Source organism: Boeremia exigua, assembly GCF_020726555.1.
Source record: "Boeremia exigua strain MPI-SDFR-AT-0100 chromosome Unknown C7974scaffold_6, whole genome shotgun sequence".
NCBI lineage: Eukaryota > Fungi > Ascomycota > Dothideomycetes > Pleosporales > Didymellaceae > Boeremia > Boeremia exigua.
The window spans coordinates 346,270-367,741 of record NW_025763523.1 but is presented as its reverse complement, the minus strand read 5'-3'; the positions used below and the strand labels follow the sequence as shown (position 1 = coordinate 367,741).

Sequence of the window (21,472 nt, the reverse complement as noted above, 5' to 3'; positions counted from 1 at the left end):
CCGGGAGCCGAGAGTCTTGGACAATACAATACGGAAGGAACGTCGGGGAGTCGGAGGGTTGCGATGCAGAATGGAATGTCGCGGCGGGGGTGCAGATCGGGATGGGGTGTGAGAGCGGGGGAGCGGTGTGCATGGGAGCGGTGGATACAATATGGGCTCGGTGGATAGGGATAGCGGGAGATAGGGATATGGATCGGTGTGGAGAGGGGGAGAGGGGCCAGCGCGGAAGATGCGCGAGTACCCATATATACAATACTGTTGTACACAGAAGGCAGGCGATGATGTAAGATTGGAGTTAGGTGTGGTTGCAATACTTCCTAGGGTACGACGGTGTGTATTATACCCGCTCGGGGTGGACGCCGGAGAGAAGGGGGGAAGTGGGTTTGTGACTAGCTACACGGTGTGTGTTGTGGCTAGTGGAGTGGATGAGCAGGACACCGTTTGTGTGGGGACGAGGCGAGGGAGAAGTGCAGGCACGTGACGCATGTGTATGCCATAGGCGTACACTATCGTACCGGGTCTCGAGACGCGCGAGCGCGGTCTTAAGCCGTCTCGCAGGGCTGGGTGTTACGCGCTTCCCCGCCGCGGACAGCCCAATAACTTCATCGCCGCCCATCTCTCTCCCCCCCCCCCCTCTCTCTCACTACTCACTGCCCACCCCACGCCTCCAGAAACCTCACCCGCTCCGTAATCCCCCCCCACCCATCCATCGTATGCCTCTCCCGCAGCGCCACCAGCGCCGCCCCATCGCCCCTGACCACCACCTCGTCCTCCTCGGCACTCCACACGCCCCTCCGAACAGGCAGCGCCGCGCCCTCGCGCCACGCCGCCAGCACAGCCTGCGCGAGGCGCGGACGGCAGCGCGTGCGCTTCAGCGCGGCGGTCGTGAACGCCGGGGTGAACCCTGCGCGTGACTGCGTCGAGTAGAAGGCATCCAGTGCGCGGGCGGTGAGCGGGGGATCGGGGTCGGGCGCGTTGGAGGGCGTGGACGCCGCTGTTGAGGACGAGGAGTGGGAGGCTGTGGAGGGTGTTGGGGAGGAGGGCCGGGGGTGGAGGGGCGTGGACAGGTCGTCGGCGGCGCGCAGGTAGCTGCTGAATTCTTGCAGGGACTGGGTGGTGGAGACGTCGGAGTCGGGGTGGTGCGGGGGCGAGGAGGAGGTGGGGGGGAGAGGGAGGGCGGTCAGGTGGTGCGAGGAGGTGGTTAGGATGGCTTGGGTGTCGAAGGCGGTGTGTCTGGGGGCGCGGGGGGTGGGGTCGTTGGAGGGGAGGGATTCGTCTTCGTCTTCTTCGTTGTCGTTGTCTTCTTCATCGTCATCGTCTTCAGGGATTCGGGGTGGTCGTGGAATGGGCGCGATGCGGACAAAGTCGGTGGATGAGGTTGTACTTTCATCGTCGTCGTCGTTGTCGTCGTCGGTGGCGTAGGCAGGCGGAGGAAGCGGGCCAATCGACTTGACGTAGTCGTCATAGGATGTGTCACTTGCGACTTCTTCCTCTTCCTCGTCCTCTGTCTCTTCCCCGTCAGCCTGTGCCCGGCTCTGTGACTGCGACTGCTCATCTGACTCGTCTTGCTCCGAGAATTCCGATTGAGAGCCCACAGAGGAGACCTCCAACGGCTGCTCGTGAGTGCCAACGAGACCCATTGGCTCTTCGGGATCAATGAGAGTCGGCGAGAAACTCATCTTCCTGCGAGTCTTGACCGGTCGCGACGACACGTCGGCTTCTGGGACGTTATCTGCCTCGCCCCTGATCCGCTTCAGCGCCCTCTCGTACCCATCTCGAATGTACTTCGGCGTCTCCTGTTGCGCTGTCGACTCGGATGCCAGTCTTGAATCTGATGGTAATATATTTGATACTGTGCGCTTAGGTGATGGCGCCGGTGACGCTATTGTCTGAGACTTGACATCGTCGTCCTGCACCTGGCTCCAGCTCTGACTTTTGACAGGACTGGAGCTAGTGTCTTGATGTCTCGCCTCGACCTTTTCTCTGATTTGCTGCCTCTTAGATACCGGATCCGACAGCCACTGTGGCCGGACCACTTTCTCATAGTATTGGCGCCACTGCTCTGGTGTCTGGTTGTCCTTGCTCGCGGCAAAGTCTGCCCATGCTGCGTCATAGGATTCATCCTCCTTTGAGTGGCTGTCGATGTCTTCAACAAAGGCATACAGATCTTCCCAATCCTCTTTTGTGAATGTTGCCTTTAGCTGGTCGACTGTGAATTGTTCCCTGCCGGCAATCTTCTCAACCTTGGTGGTCGGACGCTTGCTGGTGGACGCACCCACGCTGGCTGTCTGTTTTTCACTCGCGGCTGCTCTGGCTTTGTCTTTGTTCTTCACAAGACCTGCCCCCCTCCCTACAGGCGGCTCCACGACTCGAGAGTGGTCTGCAGGCGGAGATGGCGGCGCATTCTCCGGGGTCGTGAATGCGGAGGCAGGCATATGTTGGAGTTTCTTGAGGTAGCGGTCGCGCCATGATTGCCATGGGTGTTGCGGATGCTATGTACAGTCAGCGGTGCATAGCAACTCGCGCGCGTCAAAGTACCTGCGTCTCGAACTGCTTGTATATCTCGTTCCCTCCGACACGGACACCGGACACCTGCGCATCCTTGGCCCACTTGTACAGTATGCGGTCCTCATCCGCGGTGAAATGCGCCCTGGTGCTCTTCGCGGGCCTCACCAACGAGCCCGGGTCGCGCGCTGTGCCTAATTGTGGTCCTGCGGGAAAATTGTCCGGGTCGAGGACCTCGCCCTTCGCGATGGATTTCTGGACAAAGTCATAGCTGATCGACCCGGGCGGACAGTCTCTGCGGAAGTGGTCTGCGATCATCCAGTCGGCCTGCTTCTCCAGCTGCACAATGAACCCGCCATTCGCTTTGATCGCGTCTAGCAGCGCCGCGCGGTTGGGCACACGCTGCACTACATAGAATTTCCTGCCCTCAAACAGCGCGCCAGTTTCGAGGTCGGCGCCCTCGGCAACGTTTTCATACACGATGCCCGGGGCCATGGTGGTGTGGAGTTAGTGTGACGACGCGTCGGGGAAACGCGTGCTCACATGTTGACCGTTGTGGGGTCGCATTGCCGCGGCGCTCACCAACAACACCTCCACAGCAACATGCACGCGTTAGAGTAAATATAATGGCGCTCGCGCGCACCCTTATAATTGTAGCCCTGACTGTCTCATTCTTCACATTCGTGGCCTTCTTCGGCCGCCTGCCAGCCTTCAGGTATTTCCCCCACTACTTCTCTCCCGGCCCAACCTGACCAAGCCAGAAACACTCCCATAGGCTTCCTCAACCGGCTCTTTGTGCACCATATACCGTCATTTCTGCGCCGTATCGATGTCAAGCTCACCAAGGGCCGCATCACGTCCGGCAGTTCACGGCTTGGCCGTCATCTCATGCACGACAAGCACCCCGTAATCGTCGTCTTCTTCCTTGGCCTCGTGACTGCATGCGCCATACTGATCCTGCCCGCCGTATGGCAAGGGCTCCGCTTCCACCACAAGCTGACCGTTCTGGTCCTCCTGCCTCAGCCTTACTTCTGGCTCTGGCTCAGCGCCAAGTCGAACAGCACCACCTACATCACGCCCCAGAATCATGCCGCGCAGATGCGACACTACCCGTACGACCGCGTCCTGTACCATCCCGGCAACCCATGCTCGACATGCCATTTGCTAAAGCCGGCACGCAGCAAGCACTGCAGCATCTGCAAGACATGCGTCTCCCGCATGGACCACCACTGCATCTGGGTGAACAACTGCCTTGGCCGCGGCAACTACAAGTACTTCCTCTTCCTGCTGCTCTCCACTGGCCTCCTGATCGCCTACGGCGCCTACCTCGCCTACTACGCCCTGACCCCGCCCGTCGCCGCCCACTACAAAAGCTACGAGTCCTTCTACCGCTACAAGCCGGCACGGGGATCCGACGCAGCGAGCTGGCTGAACTGGTTCGGCGCAAAAGCCCACTACTTCGCAATCTACCTGAGCTTGTATCTGGACGTCGGCGGCCTCAGCGCCGCCGGCGTCGGGCTCCTCGCCCTGCTCACCTGGCCGCTGCCGCTGGGCCTGCTCGCGTACCACGTGTACCTGATCTGGGCGGGCATGACGACCAACGAGAGCTCGAAGTGGGCCGACTGGCGCGAGGACATGGCCGAGGGCGTCGTGTTTCTGGGCACGCGCAGGGCAGACTCGATGGCGGAGAACGCGGTGCGGCCTGCGGCGCCCCGTCGTGCGCACAGCGGCAGTTCGTCTGATGAGCCGATCCTGACGCCCGGAGAAGATGAGGTCGATGTCGCGCTGGAAGAACCGCTCACCACGTGGCCGCTGGAGAGCAGACATATCCTTGTGCGCACGCGTGACGGCCAGGCGCCCAAGTCGCTGCCGGCTCGCGTCCAGCGCGTTGCTGAGCCCGACTCATTTGAGCGCGTGTGGAGTCTAGCCGCGGTGGAGAACGTGTATGATCTGGGGTTCTGGGATAATCTGGTCGAGGCGCTGACAAACTAGGGATTATATCTAGCAACATACGTGTTTGTATCTCCTGTTCCTTGTGTGCGATGTACCCTCCCTCTTGCGTCTGTCGAATACTCTGCTTCCAAGAACGTTTCCTGTCTGTCTTTCGATACACGTCTTGACGTCTATCCTTCCTACCTCCTTTTCTGTCCTCTCTCATAATCGTCCGTTTAGCCCCTTCTCGACATGCCATCTGGTCCCAGCAAACACACTACCCTCCCTTCCCAAAAGCGCGAATCCCCTATCTTCCATTTCAGCCCTACGACACATTCTTTGGATGTGTTGATTGGGGGGTGCGTATAGATTGTGATGTACATAGAATGCGCTTGTTTGCCGCGTGTACGTAGCCGCCGTTCTAGAGCGGTTGTGTAGCGGCCCGCGGACTTTCTTGCAAATGAATTTACTACTCCAGCGGGTGCTGGCGGAGCCGCATGTAACAGGGGTTGGTTATATGAGCCACACTTGGATGGTGTGATTCACGGCGTTTTTCTCAAATGCAACACAGCCGGGTCCAGTTCAACGACAAAGGTGTAGGATATCCCCTATTCCTACATCTTGCCAGCGCGTTACCTACCCTCAGTGCTGTCTGCAGCTCCAAAACTCCATACACATCGAGCAGAGACCTTGAGAACATCTCTCTGGGCCACCGCTCTCTGTTTTTAAGCAGATCCCGCTTTATGGTCATCACTGACCAGCACCACCTGGCTGCCAGCCCCGAGATCGCTCTCTGCAGGCGCTAAGCGCCGATCGGCTACCTTTACCTCACCGCACCCTCGCCTAGCCAGGCGGCAACCAACGGGCAGCGGTCGGCCTAGGGTGTATATAACGCCACATCCCGGTGGGTATCTCTTACTCTGCTGCTTGACTGACAACAGCTACTTTCTCAATTCCAGCGCTCTCCTTGGATAGGGTAAGGCTTTCTGATACTGACTCGAGACTACAATAGTACGCATTGGCAGCTGCGAGCTGTGGGGTCTCACGAGATCTTCTGTCGCTGTATCTTGCTGAGCAGCACCCTTCGGACGCCTTTGGGTGCTGGTACGGGCGCGATATAGTCGAGGAACATCCTCCCCTGGCGCGCAGCAGTACTTCATCAGCAGGCTGAAGCCGACCTTCACCAGGCGGACAGCAACCCGCGTCACGCACTCGCACTGAGAACTACCCACCCTTCACTCGCAGCTCGTGCACCACTAAGCAGATCGATCTGCAAGAGGTCCGTTCTCCTGCCACGAATCACTGCCGCTCACTCACAGATTGCAACAGACAAACATGAATCTGAGATCCTCGTCTCCTCTCGAGAGACATGGCGTCTCTAAAGCCGACGAAGAAGAGCCCCCATCCATGATTCAGTCCCAAGAGCAGCAACCCGACCCCGAATCAAGCAGCGATGACATCCCCCTCCGCCAACAGCGCCCAGTCCGCCCATCCACACATGAGCGCGAGAGCACTTCCAGCCGCTGCCACCTCCAACGCCACGCGCGCGAGAGCAGCGATACATCAGCCCTCTCCCAGCGCCGCGCCGCGCACCAAGCCACCTTGCGCCAGCCGGCAAAAGCCCCCGTGACAGCAATCAGCAAGCCGCACAAGAAGCCCGGTCCGCGCCCCTGGGCCAGCAAGCCCATCAAGAAAAACGACATGGAGGCCAAGAAGGAAGTCATCCGCGAGATCGAGCAGTACTGGGGCAAAGGCTTCATCCGCGCATACGTCCCCAAGTGCCATCGCCCGCTCATGAAGCGCGGCGACAAGGGCGGAAAGCGCACCATGTACCGCGACCACGAGGCGGATCCGAAGAAGTGGCTGCCGTCGGTGCTCAAGTCGATTCTGTCGATTGCGAAGCTGACGCAGAGCAAGGAGTGGCTGAAGAAGGCGATGAACGATGTGGTTCGCTACCGCATCAAGAACACGGGTACGTTTTGCGTGCCGCTGCATGGAAGGGTTTGCTAATGCTGGTGTAGGCAATCGCAAGCCGCAGCTGGTGACGACCGACTTCGATGTTCTGGAGGACATGCTCATCAAGGACTGGGATGTGCCGTACAGCTTCAGCATCCGGTACAAGCATCTGCTTGTTAATCGCCAGGGCCAGCAAGAGACCGACAAGGACATTGACCACATCCTCGGCGTGGGGTCTGACAACGAAGCCGTCAGCGGCGATGAAAGTGATGATGTTGAGGACGACAACGCCCGCGACCAGGATGAATTCATCAAAGACGAAGATGCGGATGACAGCGACGCAGAGACCGATCGCGGCGGCCTGACGGGCCAGTATTTCCACAGGAGCGGCTATACCAGCTCGCCCCGTCCACCCCCTCCATTCCGTCTGCCTGGCCTGCCACCACAGAAGCACAAAGTCAAAGACGAGAACAGCTCCAAGCGCGATTCAGAACCACCGTCACGCCCCCAGCCACCGCGCCGCAAACGAGACGACCACTCAAGCTACCCCTACCCCTACCCCTACGGCGCACCAATGGATCCCTGGGGCCGCCCAATGCCCTACGGCGGTCCTGAAGCGTACGGTGGCTACGGGGGGTACGGCATGTACGGCAGCTACGGCAGCTACGCCCACGGCCCACCCCCCTCCAGCGACAGCCGCCCACCATCCCAGCCCGGCGGATACCCCAGCATGCCCCGGTACCCCCGCCACGGCAGCCACGCCCCGAACCCACCGCGCAGCCCCTACGACACCGACCCGCGCTCCCCAACGCTTCCCCCAGCCGACACCAAGCGCCCGCGCACCGACTACGACTACGACGTCGCGCCGCACACCCCCCGCCCTGGTTTCCACACCTACTACCCGCCGCCCCACGCCCAGTGGCCCCGGGACCCCGCGCAAGGCTACCCGCAACCCCTTCTTCAGAACTGCCAGGGCCAGGACGCCTCATTCGCTGTCAAACAGGAACCGTCCCGCACCCCGACGCCCAACGCCGACGCCGCCGCGCACGGTGTCGGCGAGGACAGTTGTGCGGCGGCGCTGGAGGCCGAGCTCAGGGCGACGGAGCTCGAGCTTAAGGTTGCGCGGCTGCAGGCGAGGCGGGAGGCGTCGCGGGCGACGTAGGTGGGTGCGGGGGGTGGAGGCGTTGGGAATGGGGGGGTTTGGGACTGGGGGAGGGTGTTTTGAATGAGGGTTATTTGATGTTTATATCTGGTGCTGCTGGACTTAGCGGGTTGGGCGTGGAGTTGGGGGCGAATATGGTCGTTCGAAGTGGCTGGTGTCTGGGGCGCGGGGCTTTGGCGTGTTATGCGTATCTCTTGTATTGAATGAGAGGATAAACACCGTGTGGTCTTGTCGTTGCGTTTGTGTGAGGTGGGCCCCGCTGTGATGGAGTGCAGGAGCCGTCGAGCTTGACAGTGGACAACACTGGGTTCGGAACATTTCGGGCAGTCAATTAGGGCAGGAGGATCCCGAAACATTGTCTCGATGATCAGCACACGGTACAGTAAAGAACAGCGTTCAGAAGTCCGAAAGTCTAAGTATTGATATCCGCTACGAAGCAAACGATCTACACTATCCCAACACGCACATCTAGTAAACCTCAAGCACGTAACGGCCCTCATCCTTGAGCGTCTCGATCTCCCTCCTGCTGTTGATCTTCTTCGCATCGGGGTTCTTCAGCTTGTGATCAACCTCGACAGCCTCCTGCAGCACCTCCGTAACATCCGGCACGGGCCACGTAGGTCCACAGAGGTAGAAGCTACCTTCCTTCTCGAGGTACGCGCGGCGGATATCAGTCAGCGTCTGCCTCATGCGGTCCTGGATGTAGATCTTCTGGGGCTGATCACGCGAGAAGGCGCGGCCGAGCAGGGTGATGATGCCGGCGTCTTGGTACGCCTCCCACTCCTCGCCGTACAGGTACTCTTCGCGCTGGTGGCGGGAGCCCATGTACAGCAGGACCTCGCCGATTTCCTCGCCGCGCTGCTTCTGGTACGCGCGCTCCTGGACGAAGGCGCGGAAGGGCGCGAGACCGGTGCCGAGACCTGCCATGATGATGGGCGCGGTGGACTTGGCGGGGAGCTTCATGACGGAGGGCTTGACGGAGACGGTGACGGGGCTGCCGACGCGGAGGCCATTGAGGTAGCGGGTGGCCTGGCCGAAGCGGTCGCGACCCTGGGGGTCGACCCAGTTGACGGTGACAATGCACAGGCTGACGGAGTTGGGGGTGACGTGTTGCGAAGAGGCAATGGAGTACTCGCGACGCTTCATGGGGGCGACGATGCGAACGATGTCGTGGAATGACGGGTGAGCAGACTTGAACTCGAGCAAAAGGTCGGCGTAGGTGATTGTGTCGACCTCAGCGCGACGCTTGAACTCTGTAGCACCGTCACCGGTGCAGAGAGTCTGGAGAGCCAGCTTCTCCTGCTCGTCGCTGGCGAAGTTGCCAAGATCCTCGTAGAACTTCTTGCCAGGGCGGCCGAAGATGTCAATGTTTTGAATCAGGGACTGGTAGACAGTGCGGTTGACCAAGACGTCGGGGTCTTCGCGAGAAGGTACCTCAACAATCTCGTTGGGGTTGAGACCATACCACTTGATGAACTCTTCAACCTCGGCCTTGTCGTTCTCAGCGTGGATACCGAGAGCCTCACCAATGGCATAGGTGACGCCTGTGTTGCCGAGATCGAACTCAATGTGGAAGATGTTACGATCGTAGTTCTCAGGAGTGAGGCGGCGCTTCTCCTTGACAGTGACCACTGAAGTCTTGACACCCAGCTCAGGACGAAGCACTGTTTCAGTGCCGAAGGCTTCCTTGAACGCAAGGCCCTGGGCAGCGATCTTCCAGTCCTTGAGCAGTGTTGGTGGCTCAATCTCAGTGCGGTCAAAGGGAGCGAAGCTGTTGACGTTGATGTCTGCGGGCAGACGAATGGGCTGCACGTCTTCCTCGACAGTGCCCCAAGCAGCGGGGACCTCGACCTCACGGAGAGCGGTCTCCAGCTGCTGGACGATCTTCTCGCAGACCTGCTCGGTACCGTTGATAGCAGCCAACTTGGAGATGTGCGAGCTGAGCAGGTCTGGGCGAGCAACCTTCAAGAAACCCAGCTGACAAAGGCAGGTCGTAAGAGTAGCCTCCTCGACAACGGTCTCCGATTCAGTGGGATCCATGATGAACAAAGAAATGTCCTTCTCGAACAGTGCCTTGCGGAACGCGGGAGACAGCTTCTTCTCAAGGTCTTCGTCCTTGACACCAGGAAGCTGAATAATGATGGAGCCATCAGCCTTGATGCTGTTGATAACGTCAAAGGCGCTAAGGATCGAGATATCGCCAACAGCTGCAACATCGGCTTCCTCGATGGCGTACGGGGCCTCAATAGTGTAGTCCGCATTGCGAATATCAACGCGAGTAACACCACCACAGACAAGGTTGTCGTGGCCCTCACGTACGAAGACGTTCTTGGACGAGTCGGATGACAGAAGCTTGCCGACGACTGCAGGGGCTGTGGCAGCTGGTGACTCGTCCAGGTCCCAGAAGGTGTACTGCTTGACATCGGCAGTGTTGAGAATGTTGACGTATGAGCGCGACTCCTCGCCCGCCTTCTTCTCAGAGTAGATCTGACGGAAAACATCGAGAACGTTGCTGGGAGTCCAGACCTGCTCGCGAGAGTACTTGATGTCAGAGACCTCAATGTTTCGGTCGAAGGCAAACTGGGTAGCGGCCAAAACGTCCGAGTACAGGCGAGAGTACTCTGCAGCGTCAAGCACAGCAGCCTCGTCCTTGACCTGGCCAAGAACAGCAATGCGCTGAGCGCTCTTGGGAAGCACCTCAAGGAAAGCCTCTTCAACGAAGGGTCTGTAGACACGGACGTTGATGACACCAACCTTGTCACCATCCTTGGACAGAGCGTTGGCAACCTGAGCAGTCAGGGATGCCTCGACAGTGCCGAAGACAACAAGGACGCTCTCGGGCTCCTCATGACCGTAGTAGTCGAATAGCCTGTAATCCTCACCGAACTCGTCGTTGAAGGCTTGGAGCAGGCGGACTAGGCGGCCAGCATTGTCGGAGTGCTTCTTGTCGACCTCAGAAACAGCCTTCAGGACAGCTTGGTAGCTGTTGTGCAGCCTGCTTTGGTCCAGAGTGTCCACCAGCCGGGCAGTCTCGCGACCAACGCTGATGCCATCGTATGTGTGGATTGTAGGGATGACGCTCGAGAGGAGGGTGGCAAAGAGCGCCATGTGCTGAGCCTCGAAAACAGACGGGCTGCACACGAGGCCGAGGCCGAGGTCCTCAGCGAGGGTGAGGGACGAAACATAGTCGGTGACAAGGCCCGCACTCGAGTTCGCGGAGTAGTCGACGGCGGCGACGTGCGCGGTGACTGGGTTGGCGACCGAGTAGAGAAGCGACAGCTGGTCGAGCGCCGGGCGCAGGTAGTTCAAGGTCGAGGAGGAGGCGACGATCGACTGAGGAATGTGGCGCTTGGCGAGGTCGAAGTCCTTGGAGAAAAGGTACCCAAGCGCGATTGCGCCAGCACCAGTTCTTGTCTCCAGCGAGGAGACACCAGTCTGGTAGCCAAAGGCATTCTTCTCGCCCTGCTGCTGCCAGCTCTTGATCGCCACATCCAAGTCGAACGACTCGGCGGAGTAGGCAAAGATCTTGTCAGACAAGGCGTATGCAACCTGCTGGACGAGTGTCTGCGCGGTCAGGTAGGTAGGCCCACTGATCGAGCCGAGAGGCAGTTGCTCGCCAAAAGGCAGACTTGAAGACTGCTTGGTGAAGACCTTTGGCGACTCTTTCTGCTCCGCCCCAGGACCAGCGGACTGTGTCTGTTGGAAATGCATCTTGAGGTTGTGTGTACGCCTCAGCGAATTGATCCGTCAAAAGACCTATGAGACGCCTTCCAATGGTATGAGAGAAGCTGGCGCAATCTCTCCTCGACGTTTCACCGTGGGGAAATGTGGGTGATGGAAGAGTGTCGAACCCACCCTCTATATTCAGACGCGCCAAATTCCAGCGACATCGGCAGATGTCCAGCCGAAGCAGATTATGAATGCGTAATTGATCTCTAGCAGCATGATTGGCGGCTCTGCCACAGTCGGTCGGGCGATAGACCTTTCCAAGCGCGGCCTGTCGCGTTGTTGCGACCAGAAATTATATTAGCGTCTAGCACGCCATCGCACGCCTCCTCGGGGGTTGCGGGGAACGCACATCCCTCGGAGATCTGATAAGCTTCGCAAGCGTCCTCAATGCATCGCCAGAACAGGAAACGCCTCCAACCTTCCGTACGGTCGACAAAAGACTGTAGAGTTCTGAACATTGCTACATACCTGTTCAAATAAAATGTGCAGGAAACGGTGCATCTCCATATCAACACATGCTACGCCTCCCGTACACCACCTACACGCTATGTGCTCCTACATCATTGCACCGTGTGGCTTCACTTGTACTTTCGGATCAAGGCTCACTGCTGCAAAGCGTTGCGCAAACAAGTAACTCGCAGATTTTTTATGATGAGAGTCTTACGCAAGATTCTGCTTCTGCAAACGTCCCTCATCTGTTGCTGACAGGCTGTCAAATCCTGGATGGCAGGCAGCTTACTTGCATCTGCTAAGCCTCGCTGCTGAGCTGTAAGGCCCTCAATCAACTTCAGGTAACATACATCGCCCACATCGCAGTATTCATCGCCGCCAGCAGCGTCTAACCATGGAGGTCGCTGGTCTAACCGCAAGTATTATAACTCTCATCAGCGCGACAACTCTTGCTGGATCAGCTGTTATCCGAGTGTGGGGCCTCCGCGGACTTCCTCTGTATATTCAGGCAGCCTTGAATGAAATCAACGACTTCAAAGCAACGCTAATGCTTGTTCGCGATGCTCATAGCAGCCTCAAAGCAGTTCCATCTGACTCCTTCGATGCGGAGGTCGTACGTTTAATTGCTCGTGCCGACGAACGACTCACAGCGTTCAATACGTACATGAAAGAGAAGGTTCTTCGAGATGGACCTACTCATACAAGCGAGATCAAGTTGCGCCGTCGAGCGAAACTTAAAGAGATATTTGGAGAAGCGCAATCCGAACTCGGTGTCTTGCAGCAAGAACTGGCATCGATCAAACTTGGTCTCACAACGGCTCTCGTCGCTGTGCAGATCCGCACAAGTGCTCGTCTGTTACTAGATATTCAACGCATATCCATCATACGGAATGAATCATCTCAATCGGTAGAGGTGGATGGTCCACATAGTGCAACCACCATTCTAGAGCAAGCAGCCGCGTCTGGCGCAGCCCTCGTGAGTCAACAATGCTCACCATCTGCGCTAGATACTCATGACCACCTTGCAATGAACGACGAGTATGTCCGGTTAGAATTGCAGGCGAGGCCCTCGGATTGCCATTCATCCTGCCCTTGTCGATGTCATGTACCGACTCAAGGCGGATCTCCACGTTGGCTCCAGGGGCTGATTGGATCTGGTTTCTACCGATTTACAGGGGCCCCCCTCCTGAGTCGACGATCTTGCGACGCTGAACGATGTCTTGCAGGTTCAAATCGAGAAGGCTCACTTCGACTGGAGTATAGCTTTCCTACGTGGATACTACCTTACGTGATTCAGCTTACCGGGTCTTGGTGCACCACCAGTGGCAGAAACGCAACCTGGTCGATACGAATACCCCGCGTTTTCCATGATGACTCTGTGCATCGAACTCTTGTGAAAGTCGCGACAGGTGGCTCGGCTACCCAGTTCTGCCGTGCATTGGTCGAATTTGGTGTAGGTCCTTTCGATATTTTCTCTCACGACTTCGAAGTGCCCCTGATCGTGGTGAGTCTTCAACCCGTGTTCAATATGTGCTCACACTGATTTCATGAGCTTGCATTAAGTTGCGGAAGAATTGATATCTGCTTGATGCTACTGGACAATGGAGCCACATTAGACTTCAACTTTCGGGATCCACAACTGTACGTCGTCACACATCCACATAGGCTCTGTATTGATTCTTTCCAGCACTTTTGCGCAAGAACTATATATTGAAAACCTTCCTAGGAATGGATTCAGCCGTCTGATGAACCATCCCGTCATGATTGCTGCAGGAAGAAACCTCGACATACCCATAGCGTATTACCACATATCGCGTGGGCGCGACACTGAGATTGTGTCCTACTTGAGTCGTAATGCGACAGCCATCACAGAGCGGGAGCTATGCGGACAATCACTGCTTTGCTGGGCTGCTCTTTGTTGCAACGTCAAAGCTGTCCGCTTGATACTGGCGGCTGGTGCCGACGTCAATGCCACAGGAAGGGATGGACGGACGCCTTTCATGCTTGCGGCTATAAAAGACTGCATTCCTGTATGTCAGGTTCTGCTGGATGCAGGAGCTGATGTGAACATCATCGATGAACGCGGGAACGACGTTTTGTCGTTGATCGTGATAGGAGAACCTTCGCAGGAACTCATGGAAATGGTCTTGGGAGCAAAACCTGATGTGGAACGACAATACTCCCGCGGTTTCACTGCACTCATGTTGGCAGCTGCAATACCCCACCTCTCACTTGAATTGTGCACTCTACTCCTCGACTACGGGGCGGATTTAAATCCAAAATCGGCCAAATACCGTTCACCTCTCGTTTTGGCGATAGAGGCACAAAACCACGAAACAATGAAGCTGCTTTTGAAGCGCATGACAATCGATGACAGTATGCAGTTGAGAGATCTATCTTATACTATCAGCGCAGCAGCAACTTGGGGCGATACGTATACCATGATAATACTCCAGCAGCATATTTGCAATTGTAACATCTCTCCGCATCCACGACTGACTCGGATGTACTGGGAGATGTTTGATGCACGCCCCAAGGTCATAGGTGGAGTTGATCAAGATATTCAGGGGATAAGAGTGGCTTTTAAAGCACTACTAGACAGTGTTATGCACACGGATACTGACGAGGCAATGTTAGAAGTCACTGAGATGCCACAGGTACCAGGCGCTTTTCCGGCCTGCGCTTTTGGAGAAGGATGACAGCAAAAACCCAGCACCTGCAACCATATATCGAAAGCAGTTGTATTGAGTGGACGAATTGAGACCAGAGGTCAGGTACACGATTTTCTACTCACATGTCTATATTTTTAGTTCATGAAGTCATGGTTTCGCGTTGGCGTGCACATAGTGTGGCTGATGTGGGAAAGTTGTAACGTTTCACATCTGAAATTTACGTCTTCGACAGTCTCTTCAAGAATTACTCCGCTTCTCCTACCAGACTACAGTGTGCCAGCAGGTCGGCCTACAAACATGTCACGTGGATTCGAGTCGTCAACGCTGCTGACTAATCACTTCCCCCTACTTGCAGCACTTCACGAAAGGAAACGCCGTCGTGTTCGAAACGTCCTCTGTATTCGACATAGAAGACACTGAGTTTAATCTTGCCAAATCAACCAAGTGTGAGCCTGAGTGAATTCGACAAACTTCACTCTTGTTTGGCCACTGAACTGGTACTACCTCTCACTCTTGTTTAGATAAGTTTAGCGTATGCGACGATCCTTCAGTACTATTACCTAGTATGTAGGCAACGGGGGCAGTGCGCTCAGATCTGTGCACACGAGTTGAGCTGCGCCCACCATACCCTCAAGCATGGCCATTGGGCATCATGCTTAAATAGGTTAGCAGCGCTGGCATACCTGTGTATGCACAGCTGACAACCATGCTCAGCCTCGCCTGCGCAATTTCAACAACGTTAGTCTTCGACCACCTTTCCTTTTCATTTCGTCAACATCTTGACAGCGTCTTCATTTTCATTTCTCCTGGCATCATTTATCGACCAGTCAGCCGTTGAGGAAGCTTCTGGACCCGCCACAACACGATGGCTGAGGTTGTTGGCTTAATAGCTAGTATTGCTACACTTATTGAAGTCGCTGGAAAAACAGGACGCACCATATCTCGCATACGAAAGTTACAGTCATCTCCGCCGCGTTATATTCTGGCTGCGCAAAACGAGATCGAGCGTTTCACGGCAGCTTTGGATCTGATTCAAGACATCCTTAACAGCAGGCCTACTGCTCCGTCGGATAAAGTCAAGTTAGAACTTACAAGACTGCACAAGCAAGCGATAAATGCGCTACAGGAATTTGACGACTTCCTTAAGCTGAAGGTGATTCACGACACACCTGATGGCGACGGTACATTCAAATTGCGACGAAGAGCGAAGGTCAAAGAGGTGTTTGGCGAAGCGCAGTCCGAGTTCGTTGACTTTCATCAACAGCTTGTGTCTATCAAACAGAATATGCAACTGGTGCTCCAGGCTTTACACTTCCACTCTCATGGAGGGTCGTTGCACTTGCAAAGTGTATCTATCGTGCAAGCAGGAATCACCACGATAGTCAAAGCAGGAGATAACGAAGTGACAGCAACGCACCTGGAGAAAGCGGTGGTGTCTAGCACTAGCACCGCAATCGCTTCAGGACGTCCAAGCGTACAGCCAATCAGCCCAAGCGCTGTAGCACTGAAAGAGGACTACGTTGTCTTCAAGATGCAACGAGCATCGCAAGAGTGTAGGCAGCAGTGTCCCTGCCAGTGCCATATAGCGCTTCGAGGAAGCACTCCCCGCTGGCTTCAGGGTCTGATGGGCACTGTTTTCCTTAGCTTATCCGGTGTACCCCTGATCAATCGACGAGTCTGCGATTTCAAAGGCTGTAGTGGCAAAGGTGCGGCGAATGGAGCAGCACGTCTTCAGTATGTGATGCCCACATGGGCACTTCCCTACGCCATTGAGACTACAGCTACGTGGCGTACGCTAGGTGGAGTCGGCGGCACCTGGACTCTCAGGATACCACGATTTATGAATACTAACAACCTTTACTCGAAATTCCTCTGGATGGCAACTCGTGGTACTGTGGAGGACTTTCAGAAGTTGATGTCGGTGTCCGGCATGAGGGCGTTTGATGCCTTTGACACATCTCTTAGCATCAATTCGACACTCTTTGCTGTAAGTTGATTGTCCTCTTCTTGAGCATTTTTTGACGTTTTTAAGCTGGCCGTAAATAACATGCGCTTTGACATATGCAACATGCTTCTCGAGAACGGGGTCGATGTTTCGTATCGTGACGCGTGTGGGGTGTAGGTGCATGTCTCCCAATCCTTCTTCTACATTACTAACATACGAAGATCGATGGCCGGTTGTTATTGGCAGAAGTGTCACGCTTTCAACGCATCTAGCGATATCTCAGTCCCTACAGTACTAGTTGAAGCCTTCGATACGTTGAACATAACACCAGGCCACAGTCTGGTAGTCGAGAATCGATTCGAGGACGTTGGTACTCATCTCAGAAACTTTCCTGCGGCCATCACGCTTCGAGACGACAATGGATTCACCTTGTTTCATTGGGCGGCAGCACGCGGGTCTATGGAAAGCCTTGACGCTCTCCTTCAGGCGGGAGCTGATGTAAATGCAGTGTGCAAACGAGGTCGAACGCCGTTGATGTGGGCAGTTTGTACACTTCATGAAATTGGCATCTGGAAGATCCTAATCCGCGCAGGAGCGGATGTCAACATGACTGATTTACAAGGCTACAATGCTCTTATGTGGTTGTTAAGCCATACGCCCACACCAGATACTGTAGCCCTTCTGTTAGATGCGGGAACCGACATCCACCACATATCAGATTACCATGTGACAGCATTAGAGATGGTATCTTCCACACCAGGTGATGGGATAGTCGAGAGTTGCCGCACGCTCTTGGAACGCGGCGCCGTGCTAAACCGAATAACCTGTTATGGTTGGAGTCCGGTTGTAATCGCGATTCAAAACAACAATCACGGCCTCCTTGAGCTGTATATCGAGCACGGGGCTATATGGAACACTGTTGCAACTGGGAACGGAACCAAAACCGTAATTAACGCAGCCATATGGGCCGACATTCGCACGATGGCAATACTGCGGGATGCACGCATACAAGGCGTCCACATGGATGATCATGTGATCAAAGCATATTGGTCTAAATTCGACAAAAGAGACGCACTCTTCTGTGGTTTCAGAGAACCCATAGAAGATGAACGAAAGGCCTTCCAGGAGTTACTGGACAGTGTCATTCCGCTAGATTCATCTCTCATCGTGTCTCAACCTACGCAGCAGAGACTGATTCCGGGCGCCTTCCCAACAGAAGAATACCGCGAGCAAGGACATGTTGTCTCTTACTCAAAACCTAGCGATGAGTCTGAAATAGACGGAGATACAGACCAATCCACAAGCGAACGCGAGTACTTTGAGTTAAGCAGCAATCAAAAGTCGGACGAGGATGGCGAATCGCTATTAACAGACGAAAATGGTCTCATAAACCTCGAGGGTGGTGTGAGTTCATAGATCCATTGAAGCATCTGCTCGCTCGATGATCTTGATACTACGCTATTCTTGATGACAACCCAATCCATGACACACTGTCGTCTCACCATCGCCAGCGACCAAAACGTCATGCCATATCCCCGCAACCGCTCACAGCGTAACAACCGACGCTTCTAACACGCCCTCGGGACCAATCAGAGCCTTCGCAACATCTTCCCCTACAGGCCTGTCAACACCAAGGATCATGAGTGCCTCGGTACTCTTCTTCATTCCAGCCTCAGAGTTGCTCTCTTCCTCAAACTCATCATCCAGCGGCGCAACATTCATGAAGTTGATGTTGACCCCTGCTTTCCCAAGCAGATTCCCCACAAACCCGATCTTTCCACACGAATCATAGTTCCTGCAGATGAGTAACGTACCCTTAGGCACGAACTCGCCCTTGAACCGATCAAGCCTTGAAATGAAAGGCTTGTTCCCACTCACGAAACCTTGAATCACTTGGTCTTGTTCTGGTGGAGGTTGCGACGTGCCTTGGTGCGTATCTACCCTCGACAGATTTGAGTTGCGGCTCGCAGCTGGACTTGTAGCGCGGGAGCCAGAGCGGGCAGCGGACGTCGAACGGCTTGCGCGAGCGCGCAGGGTGATGAACGAGGAGTATGGCTTGTCTTCTACATTCTCGCGGGATCGCTGCTCGTTGATCAAGATACCACGCTCTTTAGCGAGCAGCTCGGCGTTGACGATGTTGATGTTTAAGCCATCGCTGCTTGTGATCGGGGTCAAGAGCCCTTTGACGAGGGCGGCGAAGAGAGGCTTCGTAGTGTTTAGACTTGCCAGCTTGCCTTCGTAGGTTAGATCAAAAGTCGTACGGAATGATTTCGTGTTAGTGGAAGAGTAGTGTTGGGTATATAAAGAGCCCATCTTCTCGACTAAGCTGACGAAGGGTTGGAGCGTGCGATATTCGTCTGGTAGAATCAGAGGTGCGTTGACAGCGGAACGGGGAAGTTCGCCGGAGAGAATGAGCACAACTTGCTCGCAAACGTCGATAGAGACGTTCTCCTGAGCTTCTTTGGTCGATGCACCCAGATGAGGTGTTGCTACGACCTTTGGGTGAGAGATGAGTCGGCTTGCGGAGGAGTCAGGCTGGGGAGGTTCCGAAGTGAAGACATCTATGCCTGCTCCTGCAATGATACCTGCATCAAGTGCTTCTACAAGAGCGTCCTCATCGATCATACCACCTCGAGCCACGTTGAGAATCCGAGCTGTGGGCTTCATGGTAGCCAGCTCGGCTTTGCCAATCATGCCTTTAGTGGACGCGATGAGTGGCGTGTGTAGTGTCAAGAAGTCCGCCTCTTGCAATAGCTCTGCGAGGCTTGAGCGTAGAGCGACCGTTGCCGCTGCCGCCAAATTAGGGTTAGCATACGGATCATATGCGATGAGTCGCATGCCAAGGCCATTGGCGATTCTAGCTACAGTGAGACCGACTATGTCCATTCTTAGTAGCGTTTGACCAGTGAGAGTTGGGTGTTTCTCACCTTTTCCCAAGCCAACAATCGCGAGTGTCTTGCCTTTTGCTTCGACACCAGTCAATCGACTGCGTTCCCATTTGCCATTTTTGATGCTCTGTGAGGCATCGCCTATGTTGCGAGCGACAGCCATCAGAACTATGGAGGTCAGTGCATGTCAGATATTGGCTGCATTGGGCACGCACGAGCTATAGTGTGTTCTGCGGCAGCATTGATATTGCCGGAAGCTGAGTTCACCACAATGATGCCGTGGCTAGTTGCGCTTTGGACATCGACATTGTCAACACCGACACCGGCACGAGCAACAACTTTGAGCTTTTTTGCTGCATTGAGTAGGTCTGCTGTCACCTGAGTCTCAGAACGGACAATGAGAGCCTCGTAATCGCCAATGATATTGCGTAACTCATCAGCACTCAGCCCTTTCTTCTCATGTACCTCGAATTGATCTTGCAACAGTGCTAGACCGTCAGCTGATACCTTTTCTGGTATGAGGATCTTAGGTCTTGTGAGGACAGGCAGGATGGCCATAGTGAAATCTGGGAAGTTGTCGTGAAGTGTTGATTTGGGAAAGGTAGTTGCATTGAAGACTGGTACCAAGGGAGACCTCTCCTTTTAGCTGCCCCAAGCTACACGGAAGATTGAAGCACCGCTACCGGACACTGCCCGCGGTGACCTTATTGTGCGCTGTCTCAGCTGTTGGCTTGTAAGATGAAGGGTAACCTGATGCGGTCTAGAAGGAAGCTACCCCGCCCCCGTATTCGTGGGGTGCATGGCCGCGCCCACATGTTCAACAATAGGTATGGCGCCCTTGGGCCACGATAGTGACGAGGGGCAACCGATGACATCTAACTCACTACACCAAATTCTGGTGTCGGAGGATGATTTTAAGAAAGGTTCAACGTGCCATATTCACCAATTCATCATCACACTGATGTGCAGATCTCGTGCGATGCGCCAAGCTGTACACAGCGTGACCTGCACCATTGGAGCCGATCGCTTATTGAGTGGGATTCGTGCAGCCTATGCGGGTAATTTACAATGCTTCTTACCAATTGCTTCGTGTCTTGAGCTTCTCGTTCTGCACAACCTCAATCCAGTAGTTGTCGGGATCTGCAAACGCTATTAGTCTGGGTCCACGGGTGCAGCCAGCGGTACATACCAAGCACGAAGGCAATGTTCTTCATCCTGCCGTCGGTGAGCTTCTTCTTCCAGTTGACGCCCTTTTCCTCGAAACGAGCACATGCAGCATCTAGATCATCGACCGTAATGCAGATGTGACCAAAGCCTTGAGGCTCGTCATTGCCGTTGTGGTACTTGAAGTTGGCGTCTTTCTCCGTGCCATAGTTCCACGTAAGCTCCAGCAAACCCTCACTGCTTGCCAACGGGTTTACCCCGTTTGCTGTCTGCTCTGGGGCGTCTGCACCGTATCCAAGGAAATAGAGGTTGAATCCAGCGTTGGGACTCTCAGAGGTACGTTTGAGCTTCATACCCATGATATCCTTGTAGAAGTTGAGTGAGACATCCTTGTCCTTGACACGGATCATGGTGTGGTTCTGAGAACGTCAGCATTCGATATTAGCAGAACCCGTCAGAACATACCATGCGGTATGAAGCAGTATCGGTCTCCTTCACGTTCTCAGTCTCCTCTAGGGGCTTCTGCCCAATGACCTCCACCCAGTAGTTGTCAGGGTCGAGCACAAACGCGATGTGCCTCATTCGCCCATCAGTGAGCTTCTTCTGAAACTTGTACCCCGCATCTTCGAGACGCTGGCAGGCAGCCTGAAGGTTATCGACTGAGATGCAGAGGTGACCAAACCCCTTGTAAGGCTCTGTGTTGCCATTGGTGATCTTGTAGTTCGCGTCGTCTTCGGTGCCGTAGTTGTGTGTAAGTTCGACAATACCCTCGCGATCAGACCAGTGGTTGCCGTGAGATACGGCCTTGGGGCTGTCGTATGCGAGGAAGTAGAGGTCGAACTTGGCGTCTGGGTTGGGTAGCTTGTTGATAAGCTTCATGCCTAGAAACTCGTAGAACTCTAAGCTGCGCTTGGGGTCCTTGATGCGAAGCCTGTAAAGTGGGTTAGTATGTGTCACAACATCCAATGGCATGTGCAGATTGACAGCCATAGAGGTGCTCACATCGAGTGGTTGAGCTTGTAGCTAGTTGGATCGGTAGCCATCGTTGCAAGTGCTCGGAAAATCGTAT

At 55.1% G+C, this 21,472-nt stretch overlaps 8 protein-coding genes across 8 annotated transcripts; 4 read left to right on the top strand and 4 right to left on the bottom strand.

The window, feature by feature from the left end:
* Window positions 1–636: 636 nt before the first annotated feature.
* C7974DRAFT_453630 (uncharacterized protein) lies at window positions 637–3,004 on the bottom strand. The gene is made up of 2 exons (XM_046145877.1): window positions 2,539–3,004; window positions 637–2,492 (listed from the first exon to the last, which is right to left on the bottom strand). Exons 1-2 carry the CDS (start codon window positions 2,998–3,000, stop codon window positions 648–650), a joined length of 2,307 nt encoding a protein of 768 aa, XP_045996843.1. The 5' UTR covers window positions 3,001–3,004; the 3' UTR covers window positions 637–647.
* Window positions 3,005–3,103: 99 nt separating this feature from the next.
* C7974DRAFT_180729 (DHHC palmitoyltransferase-domain-containing protein) lies at window positions 3,104–4,747 on the top strand. The gene is made up of 2 exons (XM_046136346.1): window positions 3,104–3,220; window positions 3,267–4,747. Exons 1-2 carry the CDS (start codon window positions 3,132–3,134, stop codon window positions 4,495–4,497), a joined length of 1,320 nt encoding a protein of 439 aa, XP_045996842.1. The 5' UTR covers window positions 3,104–3,131; the 3' UTR covers window positions 4,498–4,747.
* Window positions 4,748–5,772: 1,025 nt separating this feature from the next.
* Window positions 5,773–7,555, top strand: C7974DRAFT_412898 (uncharacterized protein; the record flags this gene model as incomplete). The annotated part of the gene is made up of 2 exons (XM_046143686.1): window positions 5,773–6,409; window positions 6,459–7,555. The coding sequence occupies 2 exons, from the start codon at window positions 5,773–5,775 to the stop codon at window positions 7,553–7,555; spliced, it is 1,734 nt and encodes a 577-aa protein (XP_045996841.1).
* Window positions 7,556–7,950: 395 nt separating this feature from the next.
* On the bottom strand, window positions 7,951–11,553 carry C7974DRAFT_393787 (uncharacterized protein). The gene has a single exon (XM_046141813.1). The coding sequence runs from the start codon at window positions 11,264–11,266 to the stop codon at window positions 8,024–8,026; it is 3,243 nt and encodes a 1,080-aa protein (XP_045996840.1). The 5' UTR covers window positions 11,267–11,553; the 3' UTR covers window positions 7,951–8,023.
* Window positions 11,554–11,686: 133 nt separating this feature from the next.
* Window positions 11,687–14,668, top strand: C7974DRAFT_393786 (uncharacterized protein). The gene is made up of 3 exons (XM_046141812.1): window positions 11,687–13,238; window positions 13,287–13,375; window positions 13,422–14,668. Exons 1-3 carry the CDS (start codon window positions 12,129–12,131, stop codon window positions 14,431–14,433), a joined length of 2,211 nt encoding a protein of 736 aa, XP_045996839.1. The 5' UTR covers window positions 11,687–12,128; the 3' UTR covers window positions 14,434–14,668.
* A 184-nt stretch (window positions 14,669–14,852) lies between these two features.
* Window positions 14,853–17,832, top strand: C7974DRAFT_180390 (uncharacterized protein). The gene is made up of 3 exons (XM_046136343.1): window positions 14,853–16,393; window positions 16,439–16,524; window positions 16,573–17,832. Exons 1-3 carry the CDS (start codon window positions 15,272–15,274, stop codon window positions 17,765–17,767), a joined length of 2,403 nt encoding a protein of 800 aa, XP_045996838.1. The 5' UTR covers window positions 14,853–15,271; the 3' UTR covers window positions 17,768–17,832.
* C7974DRAFT_180486 (D-isomer specific 2-hydroxyacid dehydrogenase) lies at window positions 17,832–19,917 on the bottom strand. The gene is made up of 3 exons (XM_046136344.1): window positions 19,455–19,917; window positions 19,279–19,407; window positions 17,832–19,227 (listed from the first exon to the last, which is right to left on the bottom strand). Exons 1-3 carry the CDS (start codon window positions 19,795–19,797, stop codon window positions 17,897–17,899), a joined length of 1,803 nt encoding a protein of 600 aa, XP_045996837.1. The 5' UTR covers window positions 19,798–19,917; the 3' UTR covers window positions 17,832–17,896.
* Window positions 19,918–20,314: 397 nt separating this feature from the next.
* C7974DRAFT_433782 (lactoylglutathione lyase-like protein) lies at window positions 20,315–21,446 on the bottom strand (the record flags this gene model as incomplete). Its single annotated transcript, XM_046144942.1, has 4 exons — window positions 20,315–20,379; window positions 20,429–20,822; window positions 20,869–21,334; window positions 21,406–21,446. The coding sequence occupies 4 exons, from the start codon at window positions 21,444–21,446 to the stop codon at window positions 20,315–20,317; spliced, it is 966 nt and encodes a 321-aa protein (XP_045996836.1).
* Between the last annotated feature and the right edge of the window lie 26 nt (window positions 21,447–21,472).